At 51.2% G+C, this 21,047-nt stretch overlaps 1 protein-coding gene across 1 annotated transcript in view; it reads left to right on the forward strand.

The window, feature by feature from the left end:
* Nucleotides 1-14,475: 14,475 nt before the first annotated feature.
* TCERG1L (transcription elongation regulator 1 like) overlaps nucleotides 14,476-21,047 on the forward strand; it is a gene marked incomplete at its 5' end in the record, with an annotated part of 77,783 nt that continues 71,211 nt past the window's right edge. The window contains 3 exons of the mRNA XM_084904398.1: nucleotides 14,476-14,793; nucleotides 16,839-16,985; nucleotides 17,803-17,983. Coding sequence (XP_084760524.1) covers nucleotides 14,476-14,793; nucleotides 16,839-16,985; nucleotides 17,803-17,983 — 646 coding nt within the window. The remainder of the gene's footprint in view (nucleotides 14,794-16,838; nucleotides 16,986-17,802; nucleotides 17,984-21,047) is intronic.

A 21,047-nucleotide genomic window follows, 5' to 3' on the forward strand; every position in this document is an offset into this window, starting at 1 on the left:
TATCCCCGCTGTTGTCCCTGCCTCAGACCTGTGAGCACTGAGGCAGGAGCCTCAGCGTTATCAGAGCAGCAGCAGGAACCCATCCATCCATCCATCCTCCTACCCATTCATCCATCCATCCATCCACCCATCCAGGCACATCATTGAGGTGCGCTGTGCACAAACAGGTGAGATGGAACTCGTGTTCTCGAAAGAAACACACAAGAAGATGCAGCAGTGCAATCAGGACGTAAGCTAGCCTCGGGAGCAGAGTAAGGTGTGGTTAGCAACGGCCCGGAGGGGATGTGATGCTGTCCTCAGGTGGAGGTGCTGGATTTCGGCCTGGAGCATGTGAGGGAAAGCGGGTGGGGGGTGGGGAGCCTCCTCAGGCAGCGTTCACGCGAGGAAAAGACTCCGGTGCCTCGGAACAATGAGGAAGCGGCATCGGCCAGATTCACAACATGAGACACATTAGCACACACGGCCACCAGCCAACCGCCTTCCCCAGAGGATCCCGCCTCCGTGGGAATCCCGCAGATGGAAAGTCAACTGCAGAAAGGGATTATCGCCGCCAGCCAGTCCAAGGCCTGCGAAGCCATCACCTCCCCGAGGGCACTCCCACCCCACCGGGGAGCAGTGCCCATGGGGATCTTAGGGGGGGTCTGTCCCTTTGGCCTTCCATCTGAAGATATAGATGGATATGCAGAGGTGGTCATGCAGTATTGTGTGTATCAGCCAAACCGGGAGCCCTCAATGTGCCCTAGAGCAGTGTTTCCCAACCTTCTCTCATGATGAGAATCACCTGGTGGAGTTGTTAAAACACAGATTCCTGAATCCCAACTAAGAAGTGCTGAACTAGAATTTTTGAGAACATATAGGTAAAACTGCATACCTAACTTAGTGCTCTGTATATAAAATCTGTCTTAGAGCACTAGTTAAGTATACAATTTTACCTATATGTTCCCAAAAATTCTAGTTTAGCACTTCTTAGTTGGGATTCAGGAATCTGTGTTTTAACAACACCACCAGGTGATTCTCACCATGAGAGAAGGTTGGGAAACACTGCCCTAGAGGGGTATGGAATACTCACCATAAATGTTCTTGCACGGCTGTTGAAAACCATGTTTGTAGGAAATGTTTAGTGAAAGGGAACAGTAGCGATGGTGTAAGTAACATTTACATGACAAAACCGTGGCTCTGAGTGTTACAGCCACAGAAAGCACGCCGTAGGCAGCATGCTTTCAGATGTAAGCAACCATGTGTGAACTTGGGGTGTCTCATGTGATGAGGAGATTACCATCATCCGTAACGAGACATGTGGACATAGGTGGCTGTAGAGTTAGTCCAAGACCCTTTTAAGGACTCAGCACTCTCACCTTTCCTTTCTGCCATTTGACTGTCCTGGTCCCGCCTGCTGCTCATAGATGACTGCCAGTGTCATGAATGCACAGCTATGTCAAGGTGTTAAAAGCAACAAAAACCCAACACCCAGCCATATCCATCCACCCACCCACCCATCCATCCTTCCATGCATGTATCCATCTTCATAAATAAGTCGCTGGTAGACTTGCCCTTACCTTCCATTGACCATGGTTCAGTATGATCTCGCCCAAACTAAGGATGGGTGATGGGAGGGGACAAAACAAAGCTATGAGGTGGCCCGGTGACCAGCTCACCCCTTCCTCCTGGAGGTATTACCCAGACTGGGGCACAATCAGTGGGTCTCAGTGGTGCTTACCAGCCTTGCTTAACTGAGGACACTGGTCAGAGGTGAGCAAGGTGAGTCCACCTGTGAGGAAGAAGCTAAGCAGGGAAAGGGCTCCAGAAAGTTCCACGGGATCCTCATTGCCTATCTGGCTGAGATTAAGCTGCACGTTCACAGTGTGGAACTCCATAAAGTCAGTGCGGGAGTATCACTGTGTGGCTGTGAAATGAACAATTTCTGATGCTCACACAGCTGGAAGATGTTTGAATTCTGAGTGGCCAAAGTGACCTCACTTAACTCCAGACCATTCATCAAAGTCATAAGGAAGAATAACAACCATTGTGGAGTTCATAACATGTAATGGAGTAAAAGGACTGGAGATAACCAAAGGGGGAAAAGTGAAAATTGAGTACATTGTTATATGTTTTTTTATTTTAAGTGTAAAGCTGTGTAGTATTTGAAAGCTGACTGTGACATTTTAATTATGCATATTCCCTGTAGCCTCGACTAAAAAACAAACAAAAGAGAAGGGTTTGCTAATAAGCCAGTGGGATAGAGAAAATGAACACTAGAATTTCCCAATCAACCCAAAATAGTGGTAAACAACAGGAAAAGTAGAAATAAGGTAAGAACAGATGGGGAAGAAAGAGAAATGATAAAATGGTGGATTTAAACCTAACCATATCAGTGAGTATGTTAAATATAAATTATCTAAATTGCAATGAAAAGGCAGAGATTATTATACTGCGAAAATGCAACATAACTCTATGTTGTCTTCATGACGAATGTATTTTATTTTATTACTAGAGAACTGATGCACAAAATTCGTGCACAGGTCAGGTCCCTAGGCCTGGCCAGCAATCAGGTGATTGGGGCCTTCCTTCTCCCGGCTGCTGGTTGCTGGCCGGGGCCTTCCTTCATTCCACGCCACCCCCTGGTGGTCAGCAGACATTATAATGAGTGGTCAAACTCCAGGTTGGTTGAACTCCCCTGGGGACAATTTGCATATTAGCCTTTTATTATATAGAATTTTTTAGATAAAATTTTTATAATTAAAAGCATTACAAATGTCCTTTTTGTATATTTTAAATATAAAAAGTAGAAAGTTGATGAGTTATGTCATGAAACTCATACTGATACAAGACCTGGAATGGCTATATAATTACTAGATAAAACATTACAGAAGGAGGAAATATCATAGAGATAAATAAGCTTTCACAAGAATAAATGATAGATTAATCAAGAAGACACAACAGTTTTAAGTGTGTATGCACCCAATATCAAAGTCCAAATACTGGGAGAGTAAGTACTCAGAATGGAATGGAGAAATAGAGAAACCAAAGTTATAGTTATATATTTCTCAACTTCTAAGTTACCTAAGAACAGGTAGATATAAAATCAGTAAAGACACAGAGACTTGAACAGTCCTAACAGCCAAGTTGACTTATTATTCTCATTGAATAATCCACCCAACAATAGCAAAACACACATTCTTGCCAAGTACACATAAAACTTTGCCAAAATATACTGTACACTGGGCCAAAATGAATAAAAATAAATTAAAAAGGATTGAAGCCATGCAGGTTATCTGCTCTGAACAAACTAAAATTAAATTAGAAATCAATAAGAAAGATGTCTAGAAAACATCAAGTACTTGGAAATTAAAAACCTTTTGTACTCAGTGATAACAGAGCGTATCAAACTTTGTGGGACCTAGAGAGGAATTTAGAGTTTTAAATGCTTATATCAGGGACTAAGAAAGTTTTAAAATGATCAAAACTTCTACATGAAGAAATGAGAAGAGAAACAATATAAAAACAAAACATGTAAAGAAAATGAAGTAATGAAGATGAAAACAAGTAAAAATAAAAAATGAACAAAAACAGAGGAAATAAATGAAAAGTGATATTTTAAAAAACCAATAGCATCAATGAGCCTCTACCTAGACTTATTTTTAAGAACAGGAAAGATGCTGACACTGGGAGTTCAAGAGGTGACATTGCTATACTAGGTCATTAATAAGGCATTAGTAGGAACAACAGTATTCCAATAATCATAAAATTATATATAAAACTGGCAAATCCCTCAAGAATAGTAACATCCCCAAAACCATACAAAATAACTATCTTACCTATTAATGTATTTGGATTTATAATTAAAACCCACTCACAAAACAGACTGCAGACACAGGTGACGTTCATGGTGAATTTTATCAGAAGTTTAGGGAAGACATCCTACCAATATTACATAAGCTCCCTCGGAAAATAGAAGATGGGACACTTTCCAACTCATTTATGAAAAGAAAGTTCACAAGAAAAGAAGGCGAGGACCAATATTCCTCATGAATATAGATGTAAAAATTTAGCTACCTATTAGCAATTCAAATCAAGCCATATATAAAAGAATAACGCATTATCGAGTGGTGATTATTCTCAGAATGCAATTTAATTTGCCATGTTAAAAGAAACCTTTTCTTAAAGTGACCTCGACAGTATGTGAGAAATGCATTTCGTAATGTCAGTCCACATCCGAGGCTGGAAGGGGCTCCCTCGCCTTCTGCCCGGGCCTCGCTGACCTGGCTCAGTTCATCGAACGTTCCCAGGCTTTCTCCGTTTCTGAAGTCAGTGTGGGTCCTCCAGTTATTTTGCATTTCATACGATCACGCCACCCGATTTTAAAACTTACGATGGAGCTGCCTAAGAAACTGCAATGTTCGGGATGGGTGAACAGATCAAATAAGTGAAATATAAGGTCAAGCTAATTCAGTCTTGAGAACAAAGACATTTAAAAAAAATATATACATTTTATTGATTTTTTTATAGAGAGGAAGGGAGAGGAATAGAGAGTTAGAAACATTGATAAGAGAGAAACATCGACCAACTGCCTCTTGCACACCCCCTACTGGGGATATGCCCACAACCAAGGTACATGCCCTTGACCGGAATCGAACCTGGGACTCTTGAGTCTGCAGGCCGATGCTCTACCCACTGAGCAAAACCGGCTAGGGCGAGAACAAGGACTTCTTGGGAGCCTCGTCCACACTGAGGAGGCCCTCTGAGGCCCACCACTCCCCACGCGCTAGGAGAGCGCTGCGAAGGACGGCCTACGTCTGGACTCTGTACGTTAACCTGGGACTGGAACCACCTCAGGAGCATCTACCCAAGGAGCATGGCCTCTCTCCTGGCCCCCGCCCACCCAGCAGGAGCTCGCTGTCCTCCTCTTGGCCCGGGGAGACGAGGGGTAGCCTTCACCTCAGTGTCATTTAGGGCCCAAGACAGACATAACAACAGCCGCAGGGGCTGGCAGCTGGAGTGTGAGCACCTGCCCACGTGCCGGGCCCAGCGCAGGGCTGCCGCCCCAGGTCCCAGAGCGAAGGCGAATCCGAGTCAGGACGCGAGTGTAGGCACGCCCCCGAGTGTAGAGCGAGGCGGCTCCTAAGAGGGCAATTCTGCGTCCTGTGTGGTCAGACAGACGGCGCCATCGCCCACAGGTCCGCTCGGAGACCATCGGCGCGGCACCCTGGGAGGCTGTGCTGGTGCCAAGCGCTCAGTCTCACGGGAAAGTCTCCATGGTCAAGTTGCTGGCTGTCATCCAAAAGCCTGTTTCTTTCCTATGAAGTAACGGAGGTGTTTTCTTTTAGATGTTCTGCTTGATTTTTAGAGAGAGGGAGAGAGGGAGATAGAAACATCGATGAGAGAGAAACGTGGGCTGGCTGCTTTCTGCATGGCCCCGACTGGGTCAAGGGCACCTGGGCTGCAGGTTCAATCCCAGGCCCAGTTCCAGGCACATGGGGGAGGCAACCAAATTATGTGTCTCTATCACATGGATGTTTCTCTCCTCCCTCCCTTCCCTCACTCTTTCTACCTTCTTCCCCCCACCCCCTCCTCTCTCCCTTGCTCTCTCCCTTCCACTGTCATTGAAGGATCAATGGGAAGAATGTCCTCGGGTGAGGGTGAGCAAACAAACACGGTGTGGAAATGGGCACACATACCGTTCCTCAGTGCCTTTGATCCCCCCACCCGCCCCCATCCCTATTCTGAGTAACTTCTGGAGATCACACACCAACTGTCCCCCCACGGAGCTCTGCACAGCAACCCCTTCCCGGCACTTTGTGAGCGAGGATGACACAGCGAGGAGGCGGCTGGTAATTAATGCTCCCGAGAAGCCTGTCCTCGGCCGGAAACACGATTCCCTCCCCTTCAGCGCAGGGAGTGTGGGGGCTGCGGCCTGGCTGAGGGGCGGGGCAGGTGGGTCTCAGGAGGGCTTTTGAACCCTCCCACGTGATGCCCAGCAGCTCGGAGACCCTTTTTGGTTTTGCAATGGCCTCCTCCTCCTCCTCCTCCCCCCTCCTCCTCCTCCCCCTTATCCTCCTCCTCCTTCTCCTCCTTTCCCCACTTCCCCCTTCTCTTCCTCCTCCTCCTCCTCCTTTCCCCACTTCCCCCTTCTTTTCCTCCTCCTCCTCCTCCCCGGACTTCTCACCCACAAGGCTGAGACTGGTTCTTTAAAGAGACTCGTCCTCTGCTTGCCTTTTATGTGGGTCCTGTCTTCACTCACAAAGCTCGTGGGGGAGAAAGAAGGTCTTGTCCCGTGGAAGCATCCAGAAGAGGATGGAGGAGGAAGCCACAGCGCTGCTCAAACCACGCCTTCTCCGGGACTCCCAGGGCAGGCTCGCACACGCATGGGCCTCGTGGGTGCTCTGAGGACCTCTCTCTCCCTCAGGAGCGTGTCCTGCTGCTCCCCGCCAGGTGCCGGCTCGGTGCCCTGAGCAGCCTGGCCCACTCCCCTGGGGCCAGGATGACCTGGTCCAGGTGCAGCCTCCCTTCCACCGCGAGCTTCAGGGCGGCAGGCTCCGCTCCGAGGCCGTCCCTGGGCTTGCACACGTCACTCCCGGGTGGGGAAGGGGCTCCGGCTACGTGTGCCAGGCCCCGCCCTCCGCCCAGCCGCAGCCAAGCCCGGGAAGCCATGGCGCTGGGCATCTTTTATTCATGGGATCTTCGCGAGGCAGGCTCCCACGGGGCAGCCGCGACAACATGAGTGATGGTGTTTAAAAGCGTCGTGCCACTTGATAGCAGAAGTGGAATTATTCTTGTAGAGCAACTCATCAATCTGTAAATATGGCTTTTTAATGCGTTTTCCTGTGGAAGGTCAAGTTTGAGCGGAGCAGCAGGAGTGGCGTCCTTGGGGGCTCATTGTAGGTTTACTGATTGTGCTTCTTAAGGACTCTGAGCAGGACTTGTTGTTGGACGTTGTCCAGCAGAGGGTCCTTCTGCAGCCACAGGGCCACGGCCGGGGCTCCCGGAGTGGAGGGGCGATTCTGCAGGAGCCACCGGACTGGGAGGACAGGTGCCGCGGGGCCGGGCCCTCCGTTGAGCAGGGCGTGGTCGCCAGTGGGAAAGGATCTTCCTGGGGCAGTCAGGAGGCCCTAAGCCCCGCCGGGCAGGTCACACCAAGTACAGCAGGTGGGCCCGGGCCGGCCTCGTGTGCTATTCAAATGCAGGTCAAGATGAATCAGGGATTTAACGGAAAATGGGAATCATGAGTCTTTGAGAATAAAAACACGGCACAGGAGAGCTTATGTGGTATCCAGGGCTTGGCAAAGAGTCCCTCTTGACATTACTAGTGCGGCCCACGAGAGGGGATGTGAGACAATGGACACGTCGACGTGAAGTGAGTGTTTCTCGCTGTGAAGGACCCGTTAGGAGGAGAGACGGCGAGGTAAACACCGAGAGAAAATGTTTGAAATCACCTGTTCCACGAATTGCTACCTAAATATCAATATATACAAACAATGCTCGAAACTCAACATTAAAAACACAAACGATCCCACTGGAAAGCAGTCGAAGACGTGAAGAGACTTTTATTTTTCATTTTTTATTAAGGTATTATATGTGTACATATTTTACCATCACCCCCCCCACCCCACTCCCATACATGCCCTCACCCCCCAGTGTTTTGCGTCCATTGGTTATGCTTATATGCATGCACACAAGTCCTTCAGTGGATCTCTTATCTCCCCCACCGCTCCCTAACCTTCCCGCTGTAATTTGACCGTCTGTTTGATGCTTTACTGCCGCTGTATCTACCTTTTTGTTCATCGGTTTATAATGTTCTTTATTATCCATGAGTAAAGAGACATTTAACCAAACAGAATGTACTGACGGCAGAAAGCACGTGAACACAGTTAGATCGTTTCTTTAAAAGCTGAGCTCTCCGAGGGTCCGCCGTTACCACTCCAGAGGCCCATCGGCAGCCCCGAGCATGCCTTCTGGGAGCCCAGGGCGGCCGTGGCTCCTGATGTTCTCCTTCGGAGCATGCGGGGCCTGCCCTACAGCCAGAAACGGGGCCTTGCCAGCTCCGTCAGTCCTGGGAGAGGTTTGGCCGTTGTCACCCCGCATATCTCCTCTCTCCGTCGTCTTTGCATTCTCCCATCGCCTTCTGGAACTCTCCCTGGACATTCGCCTTTTCACGTAAACACCCACGTTTCTGGGCCTCACGTCACACCCCCCATGCCGTCCCTCCGGTGGTGTTTTCGGGGTAATTCCTTCATCTCTCCCCGCCCACGAAGGACCTCTTCACCGGGGTCTCATCTGCCTCTCCATGCGCGCGTGGCGTTTTAAACCTCAAACACCGTCTTTCCTATCTAAAAGGTTTATTAAATCAGTTTTGAACATCCACCTGTTGTTTTTTATAATCTCTCTTCAGCTGCAACTTGAGTGCATTATTTTAAAATATTTTAAAAGGGCGCACTAAAATATTTAAATTTTATTTGTATCAAGCACACATGTTTTATAGTCCGTGTGCTGTGACTCTAACACTTTCTCTCTTCGGGGGTTTGGTTTTTCTGTTATAATCTTTCCTACAAACCTCCGTCAGGATGGCGTGTTTCCTCCTGGTTTGGATCCGTCCCTTCAGTCTTCCTCTGTGGCATATGGCGGGGCCTGGCTCGCCAATGTCCTCCTTCAGGGGGTGCCTAGTCTTCCTGCCAGGGGCCTGGGGCCACCTTGCCTCCGAGACAGCCTCACCCGCTTTTCACATCCCACCGGGAATGTGAATTCTGACTCCAGCGCCCCGGGAGCTCAGCCTGCGGTTGTAATTTTCAGAGGCATCAGGGACTTGGTCCAGTGACATCAGGAGCCTGGTCAGGTGGACACCTGGAGGGACAGCATCCCTATGACCTCCCATAGGGCTTGGAGGTGGGGCCATGGGGCGTCTCCCCCCCCCCCCCCTCATGGGCCCTGGGAAATGGCTGCGTGGAGGGCGAGTCTGCCCCTTAGCTGAGTCATTGCCACCTGCCCAGTCTTGGGGCAGCTCAGACGCTCATGGGGCAGGCTTCTCAGCAGCGGGAGGGCCTGGCTGTCCATCCGCCAGCGTCCTCATGAAAACCCTCACTCTCGGGGCCCCTGGTTGCATGTATGCATGCCTACTTTACCACTTAGCTCCTTAAATAATCACAACTTTTGCCCTGTCTAATTTTGAACATGGAGAAAGGGCAGGAGGCGGGTGCCCCCGAGACTGGTCCCGGAGCCAGTGCACTTCCATATGTTTATTAATGAGCGCGGAGTCAGAGGGAAGGTTAAGTGGCAGAATCGCTGAGCGCACAGAATTAGCTAAGCTAACAGTTCGGGGAAGAAAACACAGGCCATCTTCTAACAAATTCTGTTGTTGTTTTTTTCTCTCTCACCCTAAGAATATTTTATCAAGGAGAAAAAGATTAGGACAATCAAGGGTGTGATGCTAGTCGTTGCCGTATTTATTTATTTATTTATTTATTTATTTATTTATTTTGCTGTCAAGAAATAATTTACCATCAGGAGCAGGGAATTTGGATGAAAAAAAGTCTGATTGCTGAATCCAGAGTCGTCACCTCGCAGGAGCTGGAGCTGGTGGGTGACGTCAAAGACTCATGGCCCCGGCTCTCTGAGGAGGAGGATGGCATGGGAGTCTGTCTGGAGGCCAAGGCTGGCCACGCCCACCTGGCCGGAGCATCCCTGGCCACTGGGTCTGCCCAGGGACCCACTTCTGCCCTGTTCTTGGTGCTCTGAGCTCCCAGGATGTCGATGGTCGCGTTGCCCAGCGAGCCCGCGTGGGGACATCCATCGGGCGGCTCAGGTGCTCCACCAGGCGGGGCCTTGAGTGGCCATCTCAGTTGTGGTCAGCTGGACACATGCAGGCAGGAGCCCCGAATCCCGATTGGCGTCTCCCCCAGACCCGCTCTCCTGGTGCTGCTCACCAAGGTGCCCCGGGCTACGCCATGAGATCAGACCTTGCCCTTTGCAGTTGGCGCTAACTTGAACCCGGTCAGTGTCGGGGAGGGGTGGCCAGTGCTGAGCTGCAGAGAGAAACGGGCGCCTTCAGGACTCACTGCCTGGGTCGCACCTGCTCCACAGCCAACTTGATCTTGATCTCCTGCTGCCTCATCACAGCGCGACGAACGGCATCCATCACCCACACTCTGCCCCAGCCCAGCCCAGGCCGGCGCTCCTGAATTATTTCCAATTAGCGGATTTGTTGTAACACGTGTCCAGCCGTGGCCTCCCTCACATGTCAGCATGTGGCACGGCCACGTGTAATTAGGCTGAGTGACGGCCAAACGTGACTCCTCACAGGGACAGAGTGACGGCAATTCCCACCCGCGGGCCTCTGCCTCGTCCTCATCTGGGGGTCCAGCCACCGCCTGTGAGGTCTGATTTGACAGCGACCTTCCTCTGCTCCTCTCTACGCACCCCGGCGTGCAGGGCGCTCTGTGTCTGTCTGGGAGAAACAGACGGAAAGGCGATGGACAGACAGACCCTGCAAACTGTGTGACAGGCTGTGGGGTGGGAGGCCCCCGCGGCCGGTCTGTCCCACAAGGGGCCGCTGAGTTTCCAGTAGAAGCTACTTACCTGAACTCCGGATGTCCCCAGTGCGGTGTCATTCTGTTGTGGATAAGGGGGGAGGGGCCTTCTAAGAAACTTTTGAAATGCGGAGATCCCCTCCTGCTAGGATATCGAGTGAAAAATGAGATTTAAAGGCCTGTAGAGGACAAGCTGGAATTAAAGCTATTCATTATAAAATGCAATATTATCAGACAACCAATAACTAATACCTAATCTATACGGCATATGTTATCATATTATCTAGGGAGGGAGATTAATAGGGAAAAAATGCTGGGGAGGGGAGGCCCCGAGGGACCACACTCATTTCCCTGCACGAGTTCGACTCGCTGAGCCCTCCTGAGCCTTCCCGCTGTGCTGCCGAGGCGCAGGGCCTGTAGAAATGACTGTACCACCCCTTACCAAACAGGCGCGCTCTCGTCCATCCGCAGCGGTTTCCTGGCCACCGCCTGCCTCGGTTTACCTTTCTGTGATCCCATCTCCGGACCCCATGCACGGCCTCTCCTCCTCTCCCAGTCTGCGCTGGCCGGTGGCCCTGTCCACGCCTGGGTTTCCGGAACTAGGGACAGCTGGCCCACTCAGTTCCAGATCTGTGTCTCCTCCAAGACTGGGCCCTGAGCCCCAGGCGGGAGCTTCCTCTGTGAGCCCGGTGGCCCGGAGCTGTCAGTCACCACAACCAGCCTTCCTCTCTTTTCTGACTCCCCACACCCGCAGCTCCTCGGGCGGGGAGGGGCGCCTGGCCGAGCTAACTCCACGCTGAGCAGAACTGTGGATCCGCTCCCCCTCATCTCTCACTCTGATGAGTCAGGCATCGAACTGCCAGCTCTCCTCCTCCCGCGGAGATGCCTCCTGCGTGCCTGCGTGGCTGTCGCCCCGGGGCTGCGGGGCCCACAGATGGGGAGTTTTCGGGAGGAAGAACCTGCTGGATCAGCATTGGCTTGGAAAGTAGTTCTGGTGGGGGGGTGGGGGGCAGGAAACCAGCCCTTCCATCTCTCTCACCTTCTGATTCTGATCTTTCACTTAAAACAACAGAGTGAAACAATTTGAAAGGAAAACCTTCTACAGGCTGCAGAATCTCATGTCGTTGATCTCTCCCTAACAACCAACGTTATGTTTCCACAAGGTAGAAAGAGTGAGCATGGGTAGATGTTCGAGTGTGTGCATCTATGCTGGCTCGGGTGCTATTCGCTCACCTCAGCTGGGATTTCTGTGGGTGTTGCCTGAAGAACAGGGACAGACCTTAGGCTGTTTTTCATAGGTCAGAGGAAGCCATGGGCCCCGCCCCGGTCTGGCCTGTGGGGGTGCTGACAGGTCAGTGGACCTGCCAGGAGCAGCTGGTCAGCAAACTCGTTAGTCCACAGAGCCAAATATCAACAGTACAACAACTGAAATTTATTTGGAGAGCCACATTTTTAAAACTAAAACTTCTAATGCCACTTCTTCAACATAGACTCGCCCAGGCCGTGGTATTTTGTGGAAGAGCCACACTCAAGGGGCCAAAGAGCTGCATATGGCTCGGGAGCCCTGGTTTGCCGACCACGGCTCTCAGGGAGCGGTGCTTCTTGCTCCGAGTCACTGGAATCCCCGTGGGGATGCGTGCCTCCCATCCAGGGATGTAGGGTTGTTTCTGGGTGTGTGTAGGGGTCCCTGAGATGAGAGCCAGAAGCAGGGGAAGAGCCGTTAGTTGGTGGAGACCGCCCTGCAGGTGTCCCTGGAATTAGCAGGCAGCAGGGACAGTGTTAAATGAGTACAGCTAAGCCCGAGGCAGGAATCGGCAGAGCAGGGCGGCTGCTTTGAGGTTCTCGGAGTGAACAGTCACTCGTGTGACTTCCAGCTCTGGCTCGGCTCCGAGTCTCGCAGCTGCCCAAGGCGCCTTGTGCCCAGGGCACCGCGAAGCCGGGGAGGGAACATGGATCACCGCTGACAAACACAGCCTTTGGCAGAACCACTCCAAGGACAGTGCTGGTGGGGATGGGGTGAGACCCCTTTCCTCCCTCCCCCCCACAGTGCCCGAGGAAGCCCCCCCAGATGGCTGAACCCCTCCTTCCCGGGAGCTTGGGGTCCGTGCGGGTAGCACTTTGTGCAGAGAGCACCGTGCAGGCCCAGCTTCCAAATGACAGAGAAGGATAAGTAGCGATCATTCAAACAGGAGCCACCATTGCCTGCCAAAGGTGCCCCCTCAGTACCTCAGTCTGGCTGTGCCCATCAAAGTTAAGACACACCACATTGGTGGGCACTTACAAACATAGGCACAGGAATTAAAAGCTTAAGTTGAATAGTAAAAGGCTTCAAATCTGCTGAGCTTTCTGATTTTAGGTGAGAGAGAGAGAGAAAAAAACACAACCCTGCAAAATCTCGCCAGTACTTTTGCATCAAAGAGAGAGATACATTTGCTAATTGAAAAATAGTGAAAAATATGGAGATGCCAGCTATGCAAATTAACATATGCCCAGATCTAAAAGAAATCATGCCAGAGCAGGAGGAAATTAAGCAAATGAGGGTTATGTGGAAACATCCCTAGAAGAAAAACGAGAGGGCTCAGGTGACTCAGTTTGTCCCTAGGAGGGTGGCATGGACCAGTGCAGAGCCTGGGGACGGAGGGTCTGGGTGTGTCTGTGGCTGCAGGCCCGTGACTGCATGCCGTCCCGCCCAGGTCAGGCTGAGTTTGCTACGTGCTCCTGAATGCAAGCCTCACAACCCCCCTTCCGCTGGAGCAGCAGGAAGCCTCCACCAGGCTCCTCAGGAGCACTGGGCTTGAGCTGCAGGTAGCTGGTTGGGCTTCACTTAGCGACCTGAGGACCTAATTAGCTGGGGAAGTCTCCATTCCGCCCCCCAGCACAAACCGCCCATGACTGGGCTGGGTTCCCAGAGCTGCTCTTGCTGCCCAGGATTACAAGCAAGTGGCTGGGCCTCCCGGGGACTGGTCTGTGGCCTGAGGGAGGTCTGGGGAGCTGTTGGGAAGCTCGCCGCCTGGTGGTGACTGCTCTGAGGCAGCGCTGAGCCAGGCTGTGGGCCAGGCAGGGGTGGGGAAAAGAAGGGTTTGTCCGTGGCCCCTGGCAGCAGGAGCACAGCTCTGTGCCTGGGGAACCCCATCGGGTTTACAGCGGGCTTCTCGCGAGAACGAGGGCGTCCCGTGCAAAGGCCCGGAGGCGACCTCCCGGCGCGTTGCACAGAAGCTAGCGGAGCGCGGGGTAGGGCCGCGGAAGGAGGGCCCGCTGGGGGCTTGGGACAGTGTTTGGCACATTCACCCCGAAAGAAACCTCTTCCCCGGCGACAATCCGTGCCGCCTGGCGCCGGGGTCTGCAACCAGCACCCCCTCGGGCCCTGCGCCCTTGACCCCAGAGAAGCCGGGCGGAGAGCGGACCTTGCTCGGCGGCCCCGTCTGGCGCCCCAGCCCCGCCCGGCGGCGGGACGTGCCCGGCTGGAGCGCGGCCACCTGGGCCTCCGCTCGCCACCGCGGGGATTCGGGCTCCGGGCTCCGGGCTCCGGCGCTTTGCGCACCGTGGCGAGGGCCAGCGGCTCCCCGCGGCCGCCCGGGAGCCGGGGCGCCATCCGCGGGATCCGGGCCAGGCGCGCCCCCAGCTCCCGGCGCCCCCGCCGCCCCGCCGCCCCGCCTGCCCGGGGTCCGATCCGGGAGGGTTCGGGCGGCCGGGCGGGGCCGGGAGTCCGGGGCGGCGGGCGGGGCGGGCGGAGGTCCGGGCGGGCGGGGGCTGCGCCGCGGCCGCGCTCGGAGGGAGGACGCGGGCGGGAGGAGGGGCTCCCCGCGCGGGGCAGGGGCGGAGCGAGCGGCGGCGGCGGCGGCGGCGCCGCGGAACCAAGTGAGTTCGCTCCGGAGCCCGCGCCGCGGCCGGCCGCACCCCCGGCGCCCGCCCGCCCGGCCCGCCGCCCCCGCCGCCGCCGCCCGCGTGGGCATGTAGGATGCTGGTGGGCTCCGGGCTCCCGCGGCGGCGGCGGCAGCCTCTCCTCTGGCCGCTGCATGCGGACCCGCCGCCGCCGCCGCCGCCCTGGGTCTGGATGGTCCCCGGCTCCGCCGGGCTGCTCCGGCTGGGCGCCGGAGTCGCGCCCCCGCCCGTGCTGCTCGCAGCGGCCCGGCCCCCCGCCGCCTCGCTGCTCCCGGGGCCGCCCGGCTGGCCAGCCCCCGGCGAGCCGCTGCTGCCGCTGGTGCCGCTGCCCGCTGCGCCAGACCCCGCCGCCGCCGCCAGCGCCGCGCACCGCTACCCGCTGCTCCCCGGGCAGGTAACGCCCCCGCCCCGGTCCTGGTCCCGGGTTCGGGTCCCCGCGCTCCCCTGCCCCGGCGCAGCCCTCGCCGGCCCGGGCGGCCGGCCTGGGGCCCGCGCTCTCCCGCCCCCGGAGGTCCAGGCTCCCCAGCCAGCGGCGCCAGCCCGGCAGCCGTGCATCGGCCACAAAGTTCATTCTTTGCCGTCCCGCTCTGCCCCCCGAAGCAGTCTTTCCGTATTTTCCTCGGTCTCTCAGCCAAGCCTTTTGGGGACCCGCACCCCAAGGCCTGAGCTGGAACCCAGGTGGCCGCAACTTCGGCGGCGCCGGGGCCGCTGTCCAGCGCGCGCGGTGCTGAAGCCGCCGCCGCGGGAGCCGGCTGATGGCAGAGAAGTTAATACTTTCACAGTCTCTCTCCCCAGACTTGGAAATCAAGCTGGGAATCGACAGCTGTTTCTGATTCCGATCTGGTTGGGGTTTGTGTGTTGTTGTTTTTTTTCTCTTCGGTGTGAAAATAGCCTCAGGACAATGCTTAAGAGAATGCAAGCCGGTGGAAGCTGCAGGGGAATCCTGCCTTCAATACCGAGAAATGTGACCGGCGATAAACCGCCGCCCCCACCCCCAGCCGAGGTCCACCGGAGCCCGCCTCCTTAGCTAGCTGACGCCATCCTGCACTTTGGAATACTTGGGCATGGAAAACCCGGAATTAAAAAAGGAAAAGTGATTGTACCTTTGGTTAATGGTGCAACCCAGCAAGGCAGGCTGGTTTGGGCAAGGTGCATTGTTTGCTCTCTTAACTATGCGGATGCATTTAAATCAGGGGAAAACGCGTTCTATTCCAAGGGTAGTCTTCATTAGCATATTCAAACGAGTGGTATGTGAGAACCCACCATTTGATTAATTTTATTCCCATCGTATCTTGTGAGTTTTCCTTAAGGATGTTGTTAAACTCCGCCCACACTGGTCTTTAGACCTGATGATAACATCACACATGCAGTCCTGGATGCCTATTTTGATGTGCGATGCAGTTCATATCGGGTTTTATTGAATAAACGTGGGTAGGTTTTTTGGCATTTTCAGGGGTTGCTATGTCAGAGTGCTGCCACTAGAGGTATATGATGCCCAGGAACTGCATTTTCTCTCTCTCTCCCCCTCCTCTATAGAACACTGCATTTTTGGGGGTGTAAATTTAAAAATATATTTTTAAAAAATCTTATTCTTCTTTTTAAAAATATTTTTGTGCTACATGTTTTCTGTGAAATGACAATATTTAGAACCAGAGGGACATTTTCACGTAACAGGAAAATTTAAGAAAAAAAAAATGCTTTTATGATCTTAAAAGAAGTAGATGTGGAAGCATTCCACATCACGGAGCAACGGCTCTGTCAGTTCTCTGCTCGTGACGATTCAGTTGTTGTAACCAGGGAGACTGTCTCCGAGCCGGCCTGCCCCTCTGGCTGCTCGCGGTTCACTCTGTGCTTGGGGATCTTCGGTTATCGACGAGCCGCCCTTTCCTCTCCTTTGCCTTGGAATCTGTTAGCACTTGAGAGGCGAGGGCAACTTTCAATCTTAGTTCCTTCATGAGCTTTATTTTGAAAATAGCATTGGTGTTTGTCTTTTAAAAAGATGCGTATCATTCATGCAGAATGTGATACTGGCAGGGACTATCATGACATACAGCTCTCCGCTTGCCTCTGAAGAGAATTCAAGATCCATACAGGGACGCCCCAGCACCTCCCCTCTCCATTGTGGCTCCTCCTAGCTCAGGCAGAAGCCCACTTCTCACCGGGCTCTCGTGGTTTGGTGCTTAAAAGTTCTTTCTCAGTATCGAAGAGTGCAGTGTGGATCATGCTTTGTGACGGTATCCATTTTTAAGACGTGTGGGTTTTTATTTATTTATTTATTTTTAACTGGGGAAAGAGGAGGTTTCTCTCCTCGTTAAATACATATATTTTTTAATTCCATTTTTAAAAAAATTAGAAAGCAGCTGCCCCCGTAGCCTGGGACAAACTAGAGCTGATAGATCTGGGCTAACGAGCATTCCCTTCTCTCTTCTTGGGTTTCAGTGGCTATTCGGTGGCTCTTCTCCTCCCGTAGGCCTGTCCCCCTCTTCCACTGTGGAGCTGGTGCCCATTTTCCCACATGTCTGCCCATCTGCTCTCCCACCTCCTGCTGGGAAAGGTTGGATAGACAAACGGATGCCCAATTGTAAGGTAAACATGCAAGTAGTTTCATTGGATAAGTGGGAGTCAGTTATGAAGTCGTTGGGTGTTTCCATAACAATAGAAAACAGCGTGTTTTCTCTCTGCTAATTGCACCAGGATCGACCTTCTAGGTCTAAAGAGGGATCTTTTCAGAACAAGATCAGTCTGTTAAACACCAGCAGATTGGAGGGGGTGGGGGGTGGGGGAGGCGGGGGAAGGGAGTGGCATTTCATTTTAGTTTAATATATTTAGATTCCATAGAACGATATAGAATTTTCCATTGGAAATCAGAAGCTACTCTTCACAATTTTTAAATTCAGTTTTTAAACCTGTAACAATGGGTCAGCAGCTGGCCTTAAACACGATGTAATTCAAGTATACATTTTTAAAAGCGAGCTTTTCTTGCTACGACTGCTTTAAGCATTCCTCTTTCTGGTGGTCTATTTTGGCGTTTGAATTCAAATGTACTGATTACGCTTCATTTGAAAACTTAAGGAAAAAAAAAAAAGAAAGAAAAGAAAAATTGTATGGTGACTAGTCTGTGCCAAAGGACCTCCTGGGGATGGTTCTTCAGTCTGTCCACGGGCTGCTGTGCTGAATTAATCAGGTCAGTCGTGGAAGACCAGCGCAGACCACGGCACCTTCATGGGCATTGTTATTGGAGCCCGGTGGGCCTCTGGCTTGGAGGAGGATGCTTTTACAGAGCCCCGCGTAGAGACTCTCCAACATTTGATCAATGTAAGACAAGACAGATATTTTACAGTCGTCTTTCGTCTTTCTCATGTGCATGGTCTGAAATGTCACACTTGCTTTCTTTTTTGGACAGATCTTTTTAAATAATTCCTTTGCTCTGGACTCAACGTGGATATATCCCGAGGAATCAAGATTGTTCCATGGGTATGAAAAGCCTCATTTATTGGCAAATCAAGTAGCTGTGTCTCTGTCCAGGCCAGCGCCTGCCTCCAGGTCTCTTCCCACAGTGGTGTTAGCACCTCAGCCTATACCAGGTTGGTGCCCAATTAGCCGTGCCCGCGTGCTTTTTTACGTTTCTTCCTCCTTTTTGTTCTAGCCACACGTGAGCCAGTTCTAGGAATGAACACTGCATTTGCCATTTTAATGAAACAATTCTTTTACATTCGTTCAGTAACATATCATTTCTTTTCATTGGCATGTTTCCTTTTGGTAAAGAAATGGAGTTTGGGGTAACTTCACTGTGTTTGGGGGGGGGCATGGAATTTGATTTAAGATTTTGATTTAAGATTGATTTAAGAATTTGATTTAAGATCGAAGAGATGGCAGAAGGGATTTTCCAGGACCATATTTTTGGTGCTTCATTTTTAGAATTGGACCACAGCTTCTGCTGGTAGCTCTTAACAGGGGCACCACGTGATCAGGACACTCATGTGGGGCGAGGTGCATGCGTCAACGCTGCCCAGTCTGCAGAACATGTGAGGTTTCTGTGACCTCACATAGCGGGTGGTGCCGGGCATGGTGTAGAGAAGCACATACTATTTGGAAGACTGGTTTTGTTCTGTCTTTGGAGTCTCGGTGACCTGAAAGAACACTTGTCTGGGAATAAACTCCCATGAAATAATCCCTGCATGAAAGATCGTGTAATAAACCCATATAGTAACAGGAGAGCGGAATCGTCTTATGAATTTTTAAATTGATTTTTAAAATCACCTTAACATACGATCATATTATAAAAGCAAATGTTGCCCGTGCCAGAATTACCTTGCAACACCCTCCATTATGGAATATTTTATGACTTCAGAATTACATTAGCTTCCTGTAATTTCCTACCTACCACGCACGTCTCGACGGGTGTCTCTGAAATTTAGTAATAAGGACATGCCCTGTGGCTAACGGGATGGTTGAGGAGAGAGGTCTGCGGGCTGCTCTGTTTGCCTACCTTGCGTCTTCTAATTTGCTAGGGGTCTTGTTTAGTAATAAGTCAGGAAGAACAGCTTCGTTATTTGTTTTTTTTTTTTCATGGGCCTTAATGATTCTTGACTGAAACTTGCCTTCTGTCCTTGCCCGGTAACTAGGCATTACCGCGTTATTAAAATCCACACGAGCAGCATCCACACGTGCATTTATAGACATTTTTCAAGAAGATGATTATGTTTCCTATTTCGTGTAATGATGATGAAAGGTGGTTAGGCTGCATGGGTTCACACAAGGATTCGTGGCTGCAGGTGGCTCTTTTGGTATACGTAAGCATAATATTTCTATTTCCTCATGCATCAGCAATAGCTGTCACCCAGATAATTAGAAATTAAGTTTAAAAAGAGGTAAGTTAGTTAAACCAGTCAGGCAGAATCTTTGCGTCAACTTCCCAACTCTCAGCTCATCCTTGAGTATCATAGACGTTTTGCAGTGTACCTTAACCTCTTGTTGGCACACTCATACTACGAACACACTAAATATCTCTTTAGTTGAAGAAGCTGTTGATGTAAGAATCATCCAAACCTGTGGAGAATTTTTAATAAGAGTTTATTTGAGCGAAACTGATGACAGCTGCCGGGAAGCAAGATCTCAAACACTCCTGAGATAATCGTTTTTGCAGCTTCTTTTATGCATTTGAAATTAAGGAGGGAACCCAGGGAAGATTAGAGAAAGCTAGGCAGGGATCGGATTACAGAATAGTTAATAAGATTATGTACTCTTTGGAGGGTGGTAATTGCTTTTGTTATTTCAAAGGTGCCCTAAGGTAGATGCACAGGAACAATGAACAAGGCTGGCTTATAACGTTTCACTAAAGGAGAGGGCAAAGGGGGGATAAACAATGGCGGAAAGAGATTGGACTCTGGGTGACGAGGGCACAATGCAGTGGGCAGATGATGTGTTATTGAGTTGTATGCTTGAAACCTGTAGGGTTTTATTAACCAATGTCACCCCAATACATTTAATAAAAAAGAAGTTAGAAGCCTGGGGTGTCACTACCCACCATGACCTACCCAGTTGGGAATTTATGGTCAGATCACTGTGTGAGGTTACTTTCTGTAGAACCCCTTTTTCTTCCAGAATTCCCCCTTTTGATTATAAATCAATCTGAAGGATGCCTTGATGACCAACCTTTGGTTGGACAATGTGGTCTCACAGGGCTCAGTTCTAGGAAGTCTCAGTATCGATGCTTGTTGAGATGGTGGACCATTGGGGATGGGCAGTGCTATAACCATGAGATGTGAGGCTGAATGTCCCCCAAAAGGGAGGGCAGGTGAACGGAAGGCTTTGGGTCCTGTGGCTTTCACTGTGAAGAACATCGAACCATTTCTATCCTGTGAACTGTTATGATCTGAGTTTTGTCTTCTGCCTGATTTTTTTCCTGTATTTGGTATGTAGTATGACATTTATGTAAGCCATGAAAGAGAGTATTAAGTTCAGTCATCAGCAACAGTTGGACTGGCATTGTCCCCGGATTGGCCCGCAGGTCAGCTCCCACAGAAGTGCAGGCCTAAGCTGTTAGACCTCCCCTGAGGACTCCTCTTCTGAGAGAAGGCACAGGTCAGGCTGAGGGACCCCCTTCCCCCAAGTGCACGAATTTTCATGCACTGGGCCTCTAGTTCAAAAATATAAAGGACTCATACAACTCAATAACAACACTCTCAAACAAACAATCTGATTAGAAATTGGGCAGAAAAACAAAACAGATATTTGTCCAAGAAGACAAACAGATGGCCAACGGGTACAAGAAAAGATTCTCAATATCACTAGTCATCAAGGCAATGCAAATCAAAGCCACAATGAGATATCACCTCACACCTGCTTCCATAACTATTATAAAAAAGATGAGAGATAACAAGAAGTTGGTGAGGATGTGGGGGAAAGTGAACCCCTGGGCATGATGGCTGGGGAGGTAAATTGGTTCAGTCGTTATGGAAAACAGCACAGAGGTCTAAACAATTAAAAATAGAAGTACCATGTGATTCAGTGATACCACTTCTGGGCATATACAGAAAGGAAATGAAGGCAGGATATCGAAGAGGTACCTGCGTTTCCATGTTCATTACAGCATTGTTCACAGTAGCCAAGGTGTGGGAGACAACCTGCGGATCCACCTATAAATGA

The sequence above is a fragment of the Pipistrellus hanaki genome (genome assembly GCF_964339955.1).
Source record: "Pipistrellus hanaki genome assembly, chromosome: 14".
NCBI lineage: Eukaryota > Metazoa > Chordata > Mammalia > Chiroptera > Vespertilionidae > Pipistrellus > Pipistrellus hanaki.